Genomic DNA, 15,422 nt, shown 5'->3' with positions numbered 1-15,422 from the left:
TTGTTACCGTCAATGAATATTCTTCTAAATTAATTCTCCCACTTTTCATAATTTATTTACACAAGAGATTGTTACAATTCTTAAAATGACAATGAAGAATTTAGTGTTTAGAAAATAGAACCTATAAAACTGTTACTACGTTACCTTGGTGACAAGTTGGCATCTATGAATCCTCTAGGTACACATTGGAACGAGCGTGCCATGGATGATTACAGATAAAAATAACAGGAAAACGTTTGAAGACTAGCAACAAATTATATTTATTGACATAATATTATACAAATAATATATTGATATTTTTAACTAGTTAGATAGCTTAATGTCGCTTAAGAATAAGGCATGTATCAAATTAATTTCATGTAGGCTACTATACTACTATACCATCAGTACATTACTACAGGCATTCCACCAGCACAGCTGAGCATGTGCAGGGAAATCCTGAACAAAAGCGGTTTGTGCTCACACCGTGCTTAAGTGGAGATACAACCAATCCTCACAGTATTCAGAACTGTTTGACCTGATAGTGAAAAAGCACTGAATGTGTGAAAGGTCTATAATTATTATGCTGAATCACACAATTTCACTTGTGCATTAGAGCTAACCCAAATCCCAGGATAGAGAGGCTGAGTGAATGTGGTGTGGACTCTGTGAATGAGGGTCATTGTGTCAGAGACACTGTAGAAGGACAGAGTTCCTGCACCGTGATCCACATACACTCCTATTCTAGAGGAGCTGGAGACTGCAGGGAGTTCAGTCTCTGTGTTATTGTGCCAGAATGAGCAACTGAAGTCATTGGAATCGCAGTTCAAACACCAGGACTGGTCATTACATCCAAATCTACACTCATCTCCCTCTCCCTCCCTGCTGATGCTCTTATATGACACTGATATATCCACCTCACCACTCCACTCAACCTCCCAGTAACAGCGTCCACACACACTCTCTCGACACAACACCTGAGTGAAATGAGTAAATCTGTCTGGATGATCAGGATACTGCAGGATTTTGTTTATGTTAGTAACCACTCTGTTCAACTCAGAGAGACTGAGGTATGTACTGGCTGAGTCTGAATCCAGAGTGAACCGCTGGTAATCTGAAAACCAAACACATTTCAATCAGTAAATCTAGTGATAATCATTAACACAGAAAATAAACCTGTTGTTTCATGTTTTAATCAATGAAATGTGATTGATGATGTCATGAATAACACTGATACAAATACAATAAAAATTCACTCTTCAGGTTAACCTATATATCAAATTGATTTTTTTTATATATTTTAGAGACCAAGATTGTATGTAAAACATTTTTTTTTAAATCTTTAACCTTTAGCAAGTGTACCACATGTAAAAATTATTAGTTAGAATAGTGTTTATTTGTTTTAATAAAACAACTGTTTTGGCTTTTTCTCCATCCCCTCTTTCTCTGTGTGTGTGCGCTCATGTTTATAAATATATATAAAAAACTCACATTGTAGGAACTCATTCCTGCTGTCGTATTCAGGGGTGGGAATCACCTCGATGTATCTCACTGTGCAAACCAACAGACAATAAATCTTCAATGTAAAAATATTTAATTTTCATCCTGTATTTTAACGCATTGTGTTGAAGGATTATATTGTTTTTAAGATGTTCATTATATTGATGTTATATTGACGAGAGTAAAGGCAAATGCGCTGTGGAAACCATCAGACATCTTCAATGTAAAAATATACAATTTTATCCACCTGTATTTTAATGCAGTGTGTTGTAGGATTACATTCATTATATTGACATTATTGGGAGTAAATACGTGATTCAATACTTTACCTATTCTATACAAGTTTTCTTTCTCTTCTTTAAAAGCATGCTGCAGTTTCTCTTCCAACTGAGAGACAAAAGTTCTTAAATCATCAAAAGAAAGACGAGAACTGACGCTGGACGAGTCTGTAGATCCAGGAGGGACAGAGAGAGACTGGAAACTCTACACAGACACAAAGACAAACAGAAGGAAAATCAGATTCCTGCTTCCTAAAACACAACATTCTGTTTTTCAGATCTTTGTTACCTGGAGAAAATGGATGTGATCATCTGTGTGTGAAAGCTGCTCCAGCTCAGCGTCTCTCCTCCTCAGATCCTCAATCTCCTGCTCCAGTCGCTCCAGTCGTTCTTCAGCTCGACTCACTGCAGTCTTTTCCTGGTCTCTGATCAGCTGTGTCACCTCAGAGCGGCTTCTCTCAATGGAGTGGATCAGTTCAGTAAAGATCCTCTCACTGTCCTCCACTGCTGCCTGTGCAGAGCGCTGTTAGGACACACAGAGACGCATTAGAACCAGTCCATTCACTCAGCTCTTACTGGTCCCTTAGTCTGGTAGGAAGGGGGGGTCCACCTGCACCCGAAAGGTATATTTTTTTAACCTAGTTTTTTGTAATCCTTAAGGTGTCTAGTAAAGGAATTTTGATGTTCCCCACGCAAATTATTGTCCCATATATGATTTTTTGTATCATCTTTTGTGTCCGTGCTTGATTTTCGACTGTGAAAAATGAAAACTTTAAATCTACATAGAATCTGAACAATACATCCTACAGACACAATCCACCCCATTTTCTCTTCGTCTTTGCATGAGGAATTGATAGATATGAGGATTGTCATGATTAGATGATGTATGGTGCATTAAAACTCAAATAAACGCAAAAAAATGTAAAAAATCTGTGACATTGGATCACTGGAACTCCTCCCCTATGGACCCTATTGATATATGTTTTCTAACTTTTGTATTTTTATAGTCTTTATGATGTCTAATAAGCAAATGTTGATGATCCCTACTTGAAAAATTGTCACATGTTGGTCCAAATGAACATCTCCCATAATAAGCAGTTACTATTCAAACCGTTATATTGGTATCATATTTACTGAAACAAAACAGAAAACCACTCTTATTGTCAAATGTGTGTATATATAGGGTATAACAAATCCCCATTAGAATAAACTGAAATAGAAAAAAGTGATTCTAATCAAAGGTCAAAAGGTCAAGGGCAAGGGCAATGATGTCTATTCATCATACAGCAGGTCTTCATAATCAACCTCTTGCTCCTCGTCTTCTTCACCATCTCCATCCATCTCCTCAACTGTTTCCTCCAGCAAGTCAGTGAGTAAAGTGGGGAGGATAGGTCCACAAGACCACACTGGTTCCAGGGTACCCTCTTCAGTCTTTTCCCAGCCTTGGCCAGGATCATGGGGCTTGGGACACCAGAATATCGGTGTGGCTGCTCTCTTGTAGTTGGCCAGACGGTGGTTGACACGGTTGATGTGCGGGACCAGGTTGTCTCTCCAGGGCGGGAGCCGGGACAAATCCACCTTGAATCTGGTGGTAAGCATCTCATCCTCTCCAATCATTTTTTTCAGCATGATGCTGCGCACGTTGTTCACAGATTTTTCGCGGGCCTGGACATACATTACACATGTAAATACCTCGATGTCCTCCACCATATCTGGCTCCACAGACCACTGATCACCAAGTTTTCTGAGGACATAAATAATTAGTACATCGATATTGGGACCGGAAAGCACAGACGGATCCTAAATGTCAGCGAACTGGCAGAATGTAAGGGGGCAGACTACTGCACAACAATACTCTGCCTATATGTCTTCACAGCAGAAGATGTTACAAGTACCTTTAGAGGCAAAGGGAAGGTTGGGCCTCTGAAAAAGCTGCAGAGTAATCCAAAGTACCATGCAGCCTTCAAGTGAGTATCTTTAATCAGATATCCTGTAGCATGTAATGGCAATTAATGCTTAACATAGGTATTGATACATTGTGACTTTGCAATACTATAATTATTTATGTCCTCAGAAAACTTGGTGATCAGTGGTCTGTGGAGCCAGATGTGGTGGAGGACATTGAGGCATTTACATGTGTAATGTATGGCCAGGCCCACAAAAAAATCTGTGAACAACGTGCGCAGCATCATGCTGAAAAAAATTATTGGAGAGGATGAGACTGTTGTGTATAAAAAAGGACGCTGGACGAGAAATTTATGCATGCAACTCTCTTTACTTTTCGGACAAACCGGAACCAAACATTCCAGACCAAAACAGCCAAAACAGCTGCAACCTAAACATGCAGCGAGGTGTTACCAAACGAACACAGATTAATTCGTCCTGAGCGGACATAACATTTTCCCCTCTCTGGGGGGTTCAACTATGAAAAGTAGACACAAAGTTCTTCAGGTAATCGGGCCGTGCCCTGGCGCGCACTGGCCATGGAGAACACACAGCTGAAGGTGAGGCGAACAGTGGTAGGGAGGCTGGGGAAAGGGGCAGCGACAATGATGATGGGGGCACTGGGTGTGACAACGAGGGAGTATCTTCAGGCTGTGCGGCTGCTTGTGGTATGGAGTCCTCCTGCTCCGCTCTGGGTGGTATTATGTCCCCGCTGTTCTGAGTTAACATTGCAGGAGGTGCTGGCACCTTCTGAAGGCAGCTGGCGTGCCAGCGGGTGCCATCAAGGAGGTATGTGTCTGGTCCCAGTCGGCGGACCACTTGCTGTGGAGTGGACCAAAATGATGCCATCTTGTTTTCCCTGTGCGGTTGGCGAGCTCTCACCCAGTCTGCCACAGCGATATCTGGGATCCTGAACTTCTTTTTCTTGTCAAACCACTGTTTCATCCGCTTCTGACAGCGGGTGACTGAGGCTTTGACTGGTGTGAGTGTGTTCTGGACTGCGGTGGGGCGGAGCCTGTCCAGTAGTAGGTGTAACTCCCTACCCAGCATGAGCGAGGCTGGGGAAACCTCTGTGGTTGAATGCTGGGTAGCATGGTAGTGTAGCAGTGTTAGACGTATGGCTTGTTTAAAGGAACAGCCCTGGGCCTGATGTGCTCTGATGCCATTTTTTAGGGATTGATGGAAGCGTTCCCTCCTGCTGTTTGCCTGTGGGTGATACAGGGCTGTATGGATGTGTCGAATCCCCCTGTTCTCCAGTTATGAAGTAAACTCCACAGATACAAACTGTGGACCATTGTCGGTGGTAATGGTCTGTGGAAGGCCCCAGCGGGAGAAGAGAGACTCCAGAAAGTCCACAATGACCTGGGAGGGGATGGAGCCGGTAGTGGTCAGCTCAGGCCATTTGGAGTGTAAACCATACACTACGACCAAGAACCGCTGATAGTGGATCTCGCCATGTCTAATTGCAGATGCTCCCATGGTTTTGAGGGCCAGGCCAGGGGTTGCAGGGGTGGCGGGGGTCGACGACCAGTCTTTCCACTTACAAGACATGCTGGGCATTCTTTAACAAGGGCCTCAATGTCTTTGTCTATGCCTGGCCACCACACCAGGTCACGGCATCTCTGTTTAAGTTTCACTATTCCCAGGTGGCCCTCACGTGCCATGGCCAGCACACGGGCGCGAAGGGCCCCTGGAATCACAGTGCAAAACCCACGTGCCACACATGTCTCATTCCAACAAGAGAGCTCCTGCTTGACCAGAGAAAATGCTAACAGCTCCTCTGGTAATTCCCGTGGCCATCCCTGACGACTGTAGATGCAGAGCTGGAAGATAACTGGATCCTGTTTTGAGGCTGCCTTCAGTTCCTGTAGAGTGACCGTGGACTCGAGCAGAGTGTGTAGCGTGAGAATAATCTCACTTTCGATGTGGTTGACGCTAGTAGGCAGGGCCTGGGCAGGAACTGACCGAGAGAGAAGGTCTGCAACGACATTATCCCGGCCCGGGGTAAACTGTAGAGTATAGTTGTATTGGCGGAGGCGGTCATACCAATGATGCAGTCTCAGCGGCCTGTGCCCGGTGCCAGTAGAGGAAAGCAGAGCTGTCAAGGCCTGGTGGTCTCAGCGTAAACTGGCGGCCATAAAGGTAGAGGTGCCATCTCTCACAAGCCCACATACAAGCGAGTGCCTCCCACTCCCCAACTGAGTATCTTTGTTCGGTTTGGTTCAGAGCTCGGGAGGCAAATGCAACAGGCCTCTCCACGCCATTCTGTACTTGTGACAGTACAGCCCCTATCGCCATGGCCGAGGCGTCACAGGTGACCAGGGTGTGACTGGATATGTCAAAATGTGCCAACACTGGAGGTGAGGTAAGTTGAGCTTTAAGAGTTTGCACTGCCTTGGTGCATTCTAACGACCAGACCCATGGCTCATCTCTCCGAAGCAGCTGGTGCAGTGGGGCTGTTATGGTTGAATACTGAGGCATGAACTTCATGTAGTAGCCCGTCATGCCCAGGAATGAAGCGAGCTGGGCAGCCGAGGTCGGTTCGGGAACGGAGAGGATGGCCTCCACAGATTGAAGAGGAGAGATGCCCTCAGTGGAAAGTCGGAAGCCTACATATTCAATGGCCGGCACAGCAAAAACACATTTGCTGCCATTGAGGGTTAAACTGTGCTTGGCGAGGGCTTCGAACACACTCTGCAGGCGACTGTCATGGATAGCCGTAGTAGCACCATGTACCACCACATCATCAAGGTAAATAACAACACCTGGTATACCTGCCAGTACTGAGGTCATGACCTTTTGAAAGCAGGAGGGGGTGGAGCTAAGGCCAAACGGCATCCTCGTGTAGCGGAAAACACAGAGGTGTGTAACGAAGGCCGTCAGGTTTCTGCTTTCAGGGTTGAGGGGCACCTGGAGATAGCCCTCTCTGAGATCCAGTTTCGAAAAGACAGTGGAGCCGTGAAATTGAGCCGTGAGCTCCTTCGATGTGGGCAATGGGTATCTGTCTGGGATGACTGCTTTATTTACTGCGCGGAGGTCCACACAGACTCGCAGAGCCCCTGTTTTCAAATTTGAAATCCATGGTGAAGCATCAACCGGCTCAATGATACCGGCATCCAGCAGCCGCTGCAGCTCAACAGACACTCCATCCCTTCAGGGCCAGTGGAATACGGCGCAGTGGCTGGACGACTGGCATCACCGAGGAGTGAATGAGGGGTTGATGGGCAAAAGCAGACAGACAGCCCAGCCCTTCAAACAGTGATGACCACTTCTGATGTGGTCCGGCAGCGACAGTCATAATGCCTTTGCCTTTGACGCTGACGCGGCCCTTGTTGTCTTGTGAGATGCATGACTGGGTCTGGGGCTGTGTCTGGTACATCCAAACCAGAGCTAGATGGCTGCTGCTGTTGCTGGTCATGTGACTGTGCTCTTATGCATACTGCTTGGCTTAATGATGATTCTGTCTGTGTTAATTTAGCTGCACATTCCGCTGCACTTTCAATTTGGAATGCAATGGCAACAGCCTTAGCTAGTGTTAAGTCGTCTGATTCGAGTAGCAACGTCTCCCTGATTTTAGCCTGTGTAGTGTGCTCAATCAGTTGATCACGTATCATCTCGTCTGTCAATGCGCCGAATTTACAATGGCTGGCTAAACCTTTTAGGTTGGAGACGTACTGATGGACGGACTCCCCTGGTAGTTGGTGTCGTTGTCTAAACATAAACCGTCTCAATAAAGCACTCTGTGGGGCAGCAAACTGGTCTTTTAAAAGTTTCACTGTCCCTGCATAGTCTGTATTTGTCCCGTTGCCAGTTAACATCTCCAGTACCCGTTGTCCCTCGACTCCTAAACAGTGCCTCAGCAATGCTGTTTTCCGAACTGCACTCACGTCAGCTAGTCCCGTAGCTTGTAGGTATGTTTCAAAAGACTGATGCCAGCGATTCCACAGTATTGTAGGCTCATCGGGAAGTGCGAGGAAAGGAGGTGGAGGAGGAAGAGAAAATTCAGCCATCCTCGTCGCCAATTGTTATGTATAAAAAAGGACGCTGGACGAGAGATTTATGCATGCAACTCTCTTTACTTTTCGGACAAACCGTAACCAAACATTTCAGACCAAAACAGCTGCAACCTAAACATGCAGCGAGGCATTACCAAACGAACACAGATTAATTCGTCCTGAGCGGACATAACAGAGACGCTTACCACCAGATTCAAGGTGGATTTGTCCTGGCTCCCGCCCTGGAGAGACAACCTGGTCCCACACATCAACTGTGTCGACCACCGTCTGGCCAACTACAAGAGAGCAGCCACACCGATATTCTGGTGTCCCAAGCCCCATGATCCTGGCCAAGGCTGGGAAAAGATTGGAACCAGTGTGCCCATACACAAAAGATATTTATTTGAAATATATTTTCAGAGTATATTTTGGAATATATGCAAATATTTGAAATTGGCCCAATAAATATATTTCATACTTATATTTCATATATTTTTGTTATATATTGAATATATTTCAATGTATTTTTTTCTGTATGGGTCCCCAAAAGTGTCAAAAATATATGTTGCATATATTCCAAATACATTGAAATATATTCTGAAATATAACAAAAATATATGAAATATAAGTATGAAATATATTTATTGGGCCAATTTCAAATATTTGCATATATTCCAAAATATATCCTGAAAATATATTTCAAATATATTTCTTTTGTGTATGGGTGGTCTTGTGGACCTATCCTCCCCACTTTACTCACTGACTTGCTGGAGGAAACAGTTGAGGAGATGGATGGAGATGGTGAAGAAGACGAGGAGCAAGAGGTCGATTATGAAGACCTGCTGTATGATGAATAGACATCATTGCCCTTGCCCTTGACCTTTTGACCTTTGATTAGAATCACTTTTTTCTATTTCAGTTTATTCTAATGGGGATTTGTTATACCCTATATATACACACATTTGACAATATGAGTGGTTTTCTGTTTTGTTTCAGTAAATATGATACCAATATAACGGTTTGAATAGTAACTCCTTATTATGGGAGATGTTCATTTGGACCAACATGTGACAATTTTTCAAGTAGGGATCATCAACATTTGCTTATTAGACATCATAAAGACTATAAAAATACAAAAGTTAGAAAACATATATCAATAGGGTCCATAGGGGAGGAGTTCCAGTGATCCAATGTCACAGATTTTTTACATTTTTTTGCGTTTATTTGAGTTTTAACGCACCATACATCATCTAATCATGACAATCCTCATATCTATCAATTCTTCATGCAAAGACGAAGAGAAAATGGGGTGGATTGTGTCTGTAGGATGTATTGTTCAGATTCTATGTAGATTTAAAGTTTTCATTTTTCACAGCCGAAAATCAAGCACGGACACAAAAGATGATACAAAAAATCATATATGGGACAATAATTTGCGTGGGGAACATCAAAATTCCTTTACTAGACACCTTAAGGATTACAAAAAACTAGGTTAAAAAACTATACCTTTCGGGTGCAGGTGGACCCCCCCTTCCTACCCTACTACCTCACACAGCCTGTTCCCCACAGTGGGCTTCAGTGGGACTGAAAGAGCTCCAGCACTGGCTCCTCACGGACTGACTGGAGGAGAGTCCTAACTGAGTCTGAAACAGCTCTTCCAGCAGTTCTTCTGCTCTAAACTCACCTTGTGAGACTCTACAGCCTCTCTCAGATCCTCAAGCTCCTTCTGTCTCTCCTGGACTCTCTGCTGGAAATTTATCTTGGTCTCTTCCAAGTGATTCTGTAGGGGAAAAATGACAGTAACACTGTCTGACTGTCTGTTGTGGACATATGGGATTTCTTAATTCTAAATTTGAAATCTAGTTCCTATTTATCCATTCATCTACACTGATATCTACACTGCAAAGGTAGATATATTGCAATGGCACTTTTTGGGGGATGGGGGGATATCATTAAGAAGGAAATAAGTTTACTCTTTGCTCTTGCTTCATACCTGTTTCTCAGTCCTCTCTTCAGCAGGTGATACGGTATCATGGGTTTTGTGTTCATTCGCCATACACAGCATGCACACACAGATCTGGTCAGTGCGACAGAACATTTCCAGCAGTCTGTCATGTAGAGGGCAGATCATCTCCTGCAGTGTTTCAATGGCATCAGTCATTTTATGTCGCTTTCTTGAGTGAAATTCCTTGTGACGTTCAAAATGAGTCTGACAGTAAGATTCCAGACACACCAGACAGGACTTGATGGCTTTGTTTTTGTCCCCAGTACAGACGTCACACTCCACATCTCCAGATCCAGTGTAACACTGAGCAGGACGAGCTTGTAGTTTTGTCTTCTTGAGTTTCTCCACCACTTCAGCCAGCATGGTGTTTTTACCTAAAACAGGTCTTGTAGTGAAGCTCTGTCTGCACTGAGGGCAGCTGTAGACTCCCTTCTGATCATCCTGGTCCCAGCAGCCTGTGATACAGATCATACAGTAACTGTGTCCACAGGGAATGGTCACTGGATCCTTCAGTAGATCCAGACAGATTGAACAACAGAACTGATCCTGAGCCAAATAAACATTGGATTCTGCCATTTTATTGCATGCGCTCACAGAAAGAGACAAGCCTACAACAGCTAAACAACAAATAAATTACGTTCCCCTGTGCTGGTTTTCTGTAATAGTTTCCTGGTTCCGTGTTTGAGGGCGTTTACACGTCAACTAAAAAACTAGTGATGTTACACATGCGTCGACGAGTCCGACATAGCCGATTTTTTTTCTGGACGAAAAGCACAATAACGTTTACATTTATCAACAGATTATGATCTGCGTCTCAAATTAGCCTACTCACAATCTCGCTAGTTAGAACTTGAAAAGTATTTATTGTCATAAGGAATTGTGAAAATTCACGCTTGTCAAGCATAGATTTGGTTAAAAGTTCTTGGTTAATAATTGTGGAGACGTCCCTAAGTTTTTCATTGAGGAAATGTTTTTTTCTTTTTCTTTTAGCTTTTTCTGTTCTTGAATCGCGCCATAGGATGCCAGATAGTTTCATATGAATGTAAAGATAATTTGCAGATCAAAACTTTAATCTATAGCATTTATCTTAAGGCCCTTTTTCATTTTTACAATTTATTTCTGTTGTGGCCCCCTAACATTATGCTTACCGTTTAAAACACGTTTATTTTATTATTCAAAACAACACAACTTTAGGTATAGAATATCTTATCGTAAAAAACATAAAATTGTCTCCTCATTTTAAATGGACTGCATTATGTTTACTTCTGTCTGTCTACTTAAAAATGTGTTTAATTTAAAAACAAATGTAATGATCTATTAGCATTTTACATATTTCTATGTAGACTAATAATTATATAAAACTACACTATCATCAGTATATAGTAGGCCTACATACACAGTGAATTTATGTCCAAATAGAGAAAGATTGGGCTTAAAAGATTATCCTGTGGTGGCCTCTAGTGGACAACATGAATATCACAGCTTGGACCCCTAATTATAAAATAATCCCTTATGGATCCAGTAAAACATTTCCCCCCGGTTTCACAGACAAGGTTTAAGCTAGTCCCAGACTAAAATGCATGTTTGAGCTGTTTAACTGAAAGCAACTTGCACTGATATTTCTCTAAATATGTCAGTGCCATTGTTTTGTCTCAAGATTCACACCACTATGTTTATTTCTAGGACATGTTAATAAAAGCTACTAAAATGCCCTAATTGAACTAAGGCCTAATCCTTGCTTATTCTAAGCCCTGTCTGTGAAACCAGGCCTTACAGTTACGAATTGCCTCCCCCTTTCCAGCTCTGGCTCGACTAACTTACAAATACACTTCATCTGGAACATAGGCCTATGGCTCTTTCTAAAGAATAAGGGGAGCCAGTATTCTAAAGCCTTTATAAAGCATTCAGAGGCAGAGGAGACTTGAAGGAAAGGGAGGCAGACCTTAGATCCATTCCATCATTGGCTGTTCCTCTAGCGTTCTTCCCCATGTGAGGCGTATCAGACAGACATTAGTATATATACTTAACTGCACAAGAAACTGTAACTTTTATACTTGTTGGATTGTGGTATATACTGTATAAGAAAAACAAAGAGAATCTTATGATTTGATCTCTGCTAAGTTTATTTGCACTTGTACTATACTATATTTCTCCAATAAAACACATTCACTTACAAGTTATGTGCTTTAACACATAACTTGTAGGCTACACAAAACTAACAAAACAAACTAACACGAAACAAATTAACTGACAAGATGTTAAATTAGAACTGAATTGTGTTATGTTAAATGCCATGTTAATTAGAATTAAATTAAATTAGAAAGGAGAAGTCTGGATCCGTGACCTATTAAAAATAATAAAATTAGTGTTTTTCATGCGCAAATAGCAGCAAAAACAACACGAGGATTCATCGTCACGCAGTGTACTTCTGTGAACAGAGAAAAAGTTGCTTGGGTGTTGACTTTGATTAAAACAATCATGCACATAAATGGAAATACATTAAACCATTTCTATAATATTGTGGGAGCTGTGTATGAGGCTAGTAGACCATATTTTATACGCACTGATAAGAAATTTAATAGTAAGCCAGGGTGGAAAAAGTATGTGTCTGGATGCCATACTGAAGCTAAGAAAGCATTTAAGGCAGACAGGGGCCTCTTCTGGAACAATTTTTTTTTTTTTACTAATGCTAGGTATAAATATGCAGTTCGATATGTCTGTAAACATGAACACATGATGAGAGCAGACTCAATGGCAGAAAATTTGTTACATAATAATAAACGGTTTTTGGAAAGATGTAAGAGTATCAAGGAATGATGTGATATGGTTTGATAAAACATGGGCTGTTGCCAGAGTCTATGGTGTCGGTAGTATTAGTACCTTTTAATAAGGATAAGGCTGGCAAGCTGGGAAGTCTGGATAACTAACCCTTTCGCACGTACGATCACACCGGTGTGATCAGTCTAGGCTGGTCCCTGGAGCGTACGATCACACCGGTGTGATTAGAACGGTCAGCGCATCACGTGATCAACTGCTAAATTCAAACGTGCTTTCGCGCGTTGGCTGGCGCTGAGCCAGAGACAGACGCACTCAGAGCTGTCATATATCACAACTTTTCAGTGTTTTCAACCACATAATGTTTATTTTAGGTTTCAGACATATAAGTACTTAAAAAACAATACATTTAGAGTTTGTAAAATACACACTGATGTCAAAGGAAGAGGCAATAATAATCCTTTCCATTATAATTTTTATTCATATCAGATACACATTGTGTAAGTAACTTTAAAGTTTACTCTATTCTTCTCCCAGTTCACCAGCCACTTACTTTTATGTATTTTGGGAGTTGTGGATGAATTCACGTGTTGTAAACAATCCAACAGATCCGATTCTCTGAACTGCGTCTGCGGCACAAACTAAGATGGCGGCGCCCATCGCGCATACAGCTCAACTAACGCGATCGTTATAAAGGTGTTTAAACAACAAAACACTTCCACTTGCATATATTTGACAATCGGAATATCAGATATTGCATGCCATATCTAACAAATTTGTGAATATTTTGAATAAAAAAGGAAAAATGACATAAAAGCAGATCATCATTCATTCAGCTCTGTTGTTGCTACGGTGTGTCACGTGACAAGCAATGACGCGTCACCATGGACACCATAAAGTGACACATTCTAAATAACGGTCGCCTTGAAAAACTCACGCTGGGGGGTCAACCAGAATATTTTAAACTTACGTGCTGGCTAGTGTGTTATCAAAAGTTCTGGAAAGAATTCTATTTTATTTATTTATTTATTTATTTATTTATTTATTTATTTATTTGAGAAAAAGGGACAATACATATTAATGAACATTTTCACAAATGTAAATATGTCAGATTATAGCCTTAGGCTAATTTCCATCTGCAGACCCCCAGCAAAGAAAAACTATTAGATCGATTATTAGGTGTATATCTTGTTACCACAGATAATCAGTTTGGCTTTAAGGAACAGCACTGACTTGTGTACATTGAAGAAATAGTAGAGTTGTATAAAAGACAAAATTCCTCTGTTATAATTGGGTTTATTGATGCCTCTAAGGCTTTTGATAGAGTTAATCATCAAAAATTATCAAAAGGGGTGTGCCTAATAGAATAATTACAGTTTTTCTCAGTCGCTTTGGTGCTTTTCTCACATCACTATTTACATTTGCACAACAGTTAGTTCAACCTCCACAACATTTAGTCATTTGTGCACATCATAGTAGCAGTTTCTCATTCCTTCCAACAAATTACAAATGCTTTTGGGCATGCATCAATTGCTTTCATACAACTCTCTGCTGTTTTATAACATTATCATTTGCTTATGTCATGTCAGTTAACTATTAAAAAATTAACTATACTTGTGAAATTAAAATGAAAACTTAAACTTAAAATTAACTATACTTGTGAATGCTGAATAGTCATTCCATATAAAACTAGTAGTCCTCATTACATACAAAAATGTTGAACTAGTTGTCAAAATCTGTCAAGCAAAATGCACACATTTTTTTTAAATCTTTTTTTTCCTGAAAATGTCTCCTAAATTGAACAATTTCTCTCAGGTGAATCTCAGCTTTCACTGATGAGGAACGTCTGGATGTGCTTGAATGATTACAGTACTATGTATGTTGTATGTTCAGTTCCAATATGTACTGCAATATTGTTTACAGTTGTGCACAGCTCTACCCAAAGGGAGTTTATGTTTGCTGTAAATAAGGGTGTATTTTTTCTTTTGCACAATGCTGTGAACACATTAGAATTGCAAAGAGCATATGCAGTAAACATGTGAAACATACATATTCAGTGTCTTGTACTCAGTTACCTCACTAAATACAGTAATGTGTAACTTTACTGTATTTTTCAAATGGCTGTGCAAATAGTATATAGTGCTGTCTTGAGCATTTTCAGGTAGTGTCACCAAGATCTGACTTTTTTGCATTGGAAAACATTTACAGAGTAAACTGTCATAATGAAAACATGACAAAGCCATTTGACTATCTTGTTCATAAACAATGGTGTCAGGACTTTTCATCTTGATGACACTGACACTTTCATTGACATGAATACTTGCTTTTGAGGAGTGAGCTATCCATTTTGAGCAAGTGACACATTTTTGCAGGTTATCAACTAGGTTTTGCAGTTTGTACTAATTGTTTTGAGAACTGCATTAACTGTTGTGCAAATGTAAATAGTGATGTGAGAAATGCACCAAAGCGACTGAGAAAAACTGTAATATGGCTTATATTGTTACTGTCAGTGAATATTCTTCTAAATTAATTCTCCCACTTTTCATTATTTATTTACACAGGAGATTGTTACAATTCTTAAAATGACAATGAAGAATTTAGTGTTTAGAAAATAGAACCTATAAAACTTTTACTGTTACTACGTTACCTTGGTGACAAGTTGGCATCTATGAATCCTCTAGGTACACATTGGAACGAGCGTGCCATGGATGATTACAGATAAAAATAACAGGAAAACGTTTGAAGACTAGCAACAAATAATATTTATTGACATAATATTATACAAATAATATATTGATATTTTTTAACTAGTTAGCTAGCTTAATGTCACTTAAGAATAATGTATAAAATTAATTTCATGTTGGCTACTATACCATCAGTACATTACTACAGGCATTCCACCAGCACAGCTGAGCATGTGCAGGGAAATCCTGAACAAAAGCGGTT

The 15,422-nt window shown here is 40.9% G+C and overlaps 1 protein-coding gene across 1 annotated transcript; it reads right to left on the bottom strand.

Annotated features, from left to right (window-relative positions):
- Positions 1-238: 238 nt before the first annotated feature.
- On the bottom strand, positions 239-10,380 carry LOC307160975 (E3 ubiquitin/ISG15 ligase TRIM25-like). The gene is made up of 6 exons (XM_079875381.1): positions 9,690-10,380; positions 9,381-9,476; positions 2,047-2,280; positions 1,809-1,962; positions 1,471-1,530; positions 239-1,093 (listed from the first exon to the last, which is right to left on the bottom strand). Exons 1-6 carry the CDS (start codon positions 10,275-10,277, stop codon positions 561-563), a joined length of 1,665 nt encoding a protein of 554 aa, XP_079731507.1. The 5' UTR covers positions 10,278-10,380; the 3' UTR covers positions 239-560.
- Positions 10,381-15,422: the final 5,042 nt, after the last annotated feature.

Source organism: Squalius cephalus (assembly GCF_949319135.1).
Source record: "Squalius cephalus genome assembly, chromosome: 7".
NCBI lineage: Eukaryota > Metazoa > Chordata > Actinopteri > Cypriniformes > Leuciscidae > Squalius > Squalius cephalus.
This window is presented reverse-complemented; position numbering and strand designations above follow the sequence as displayed.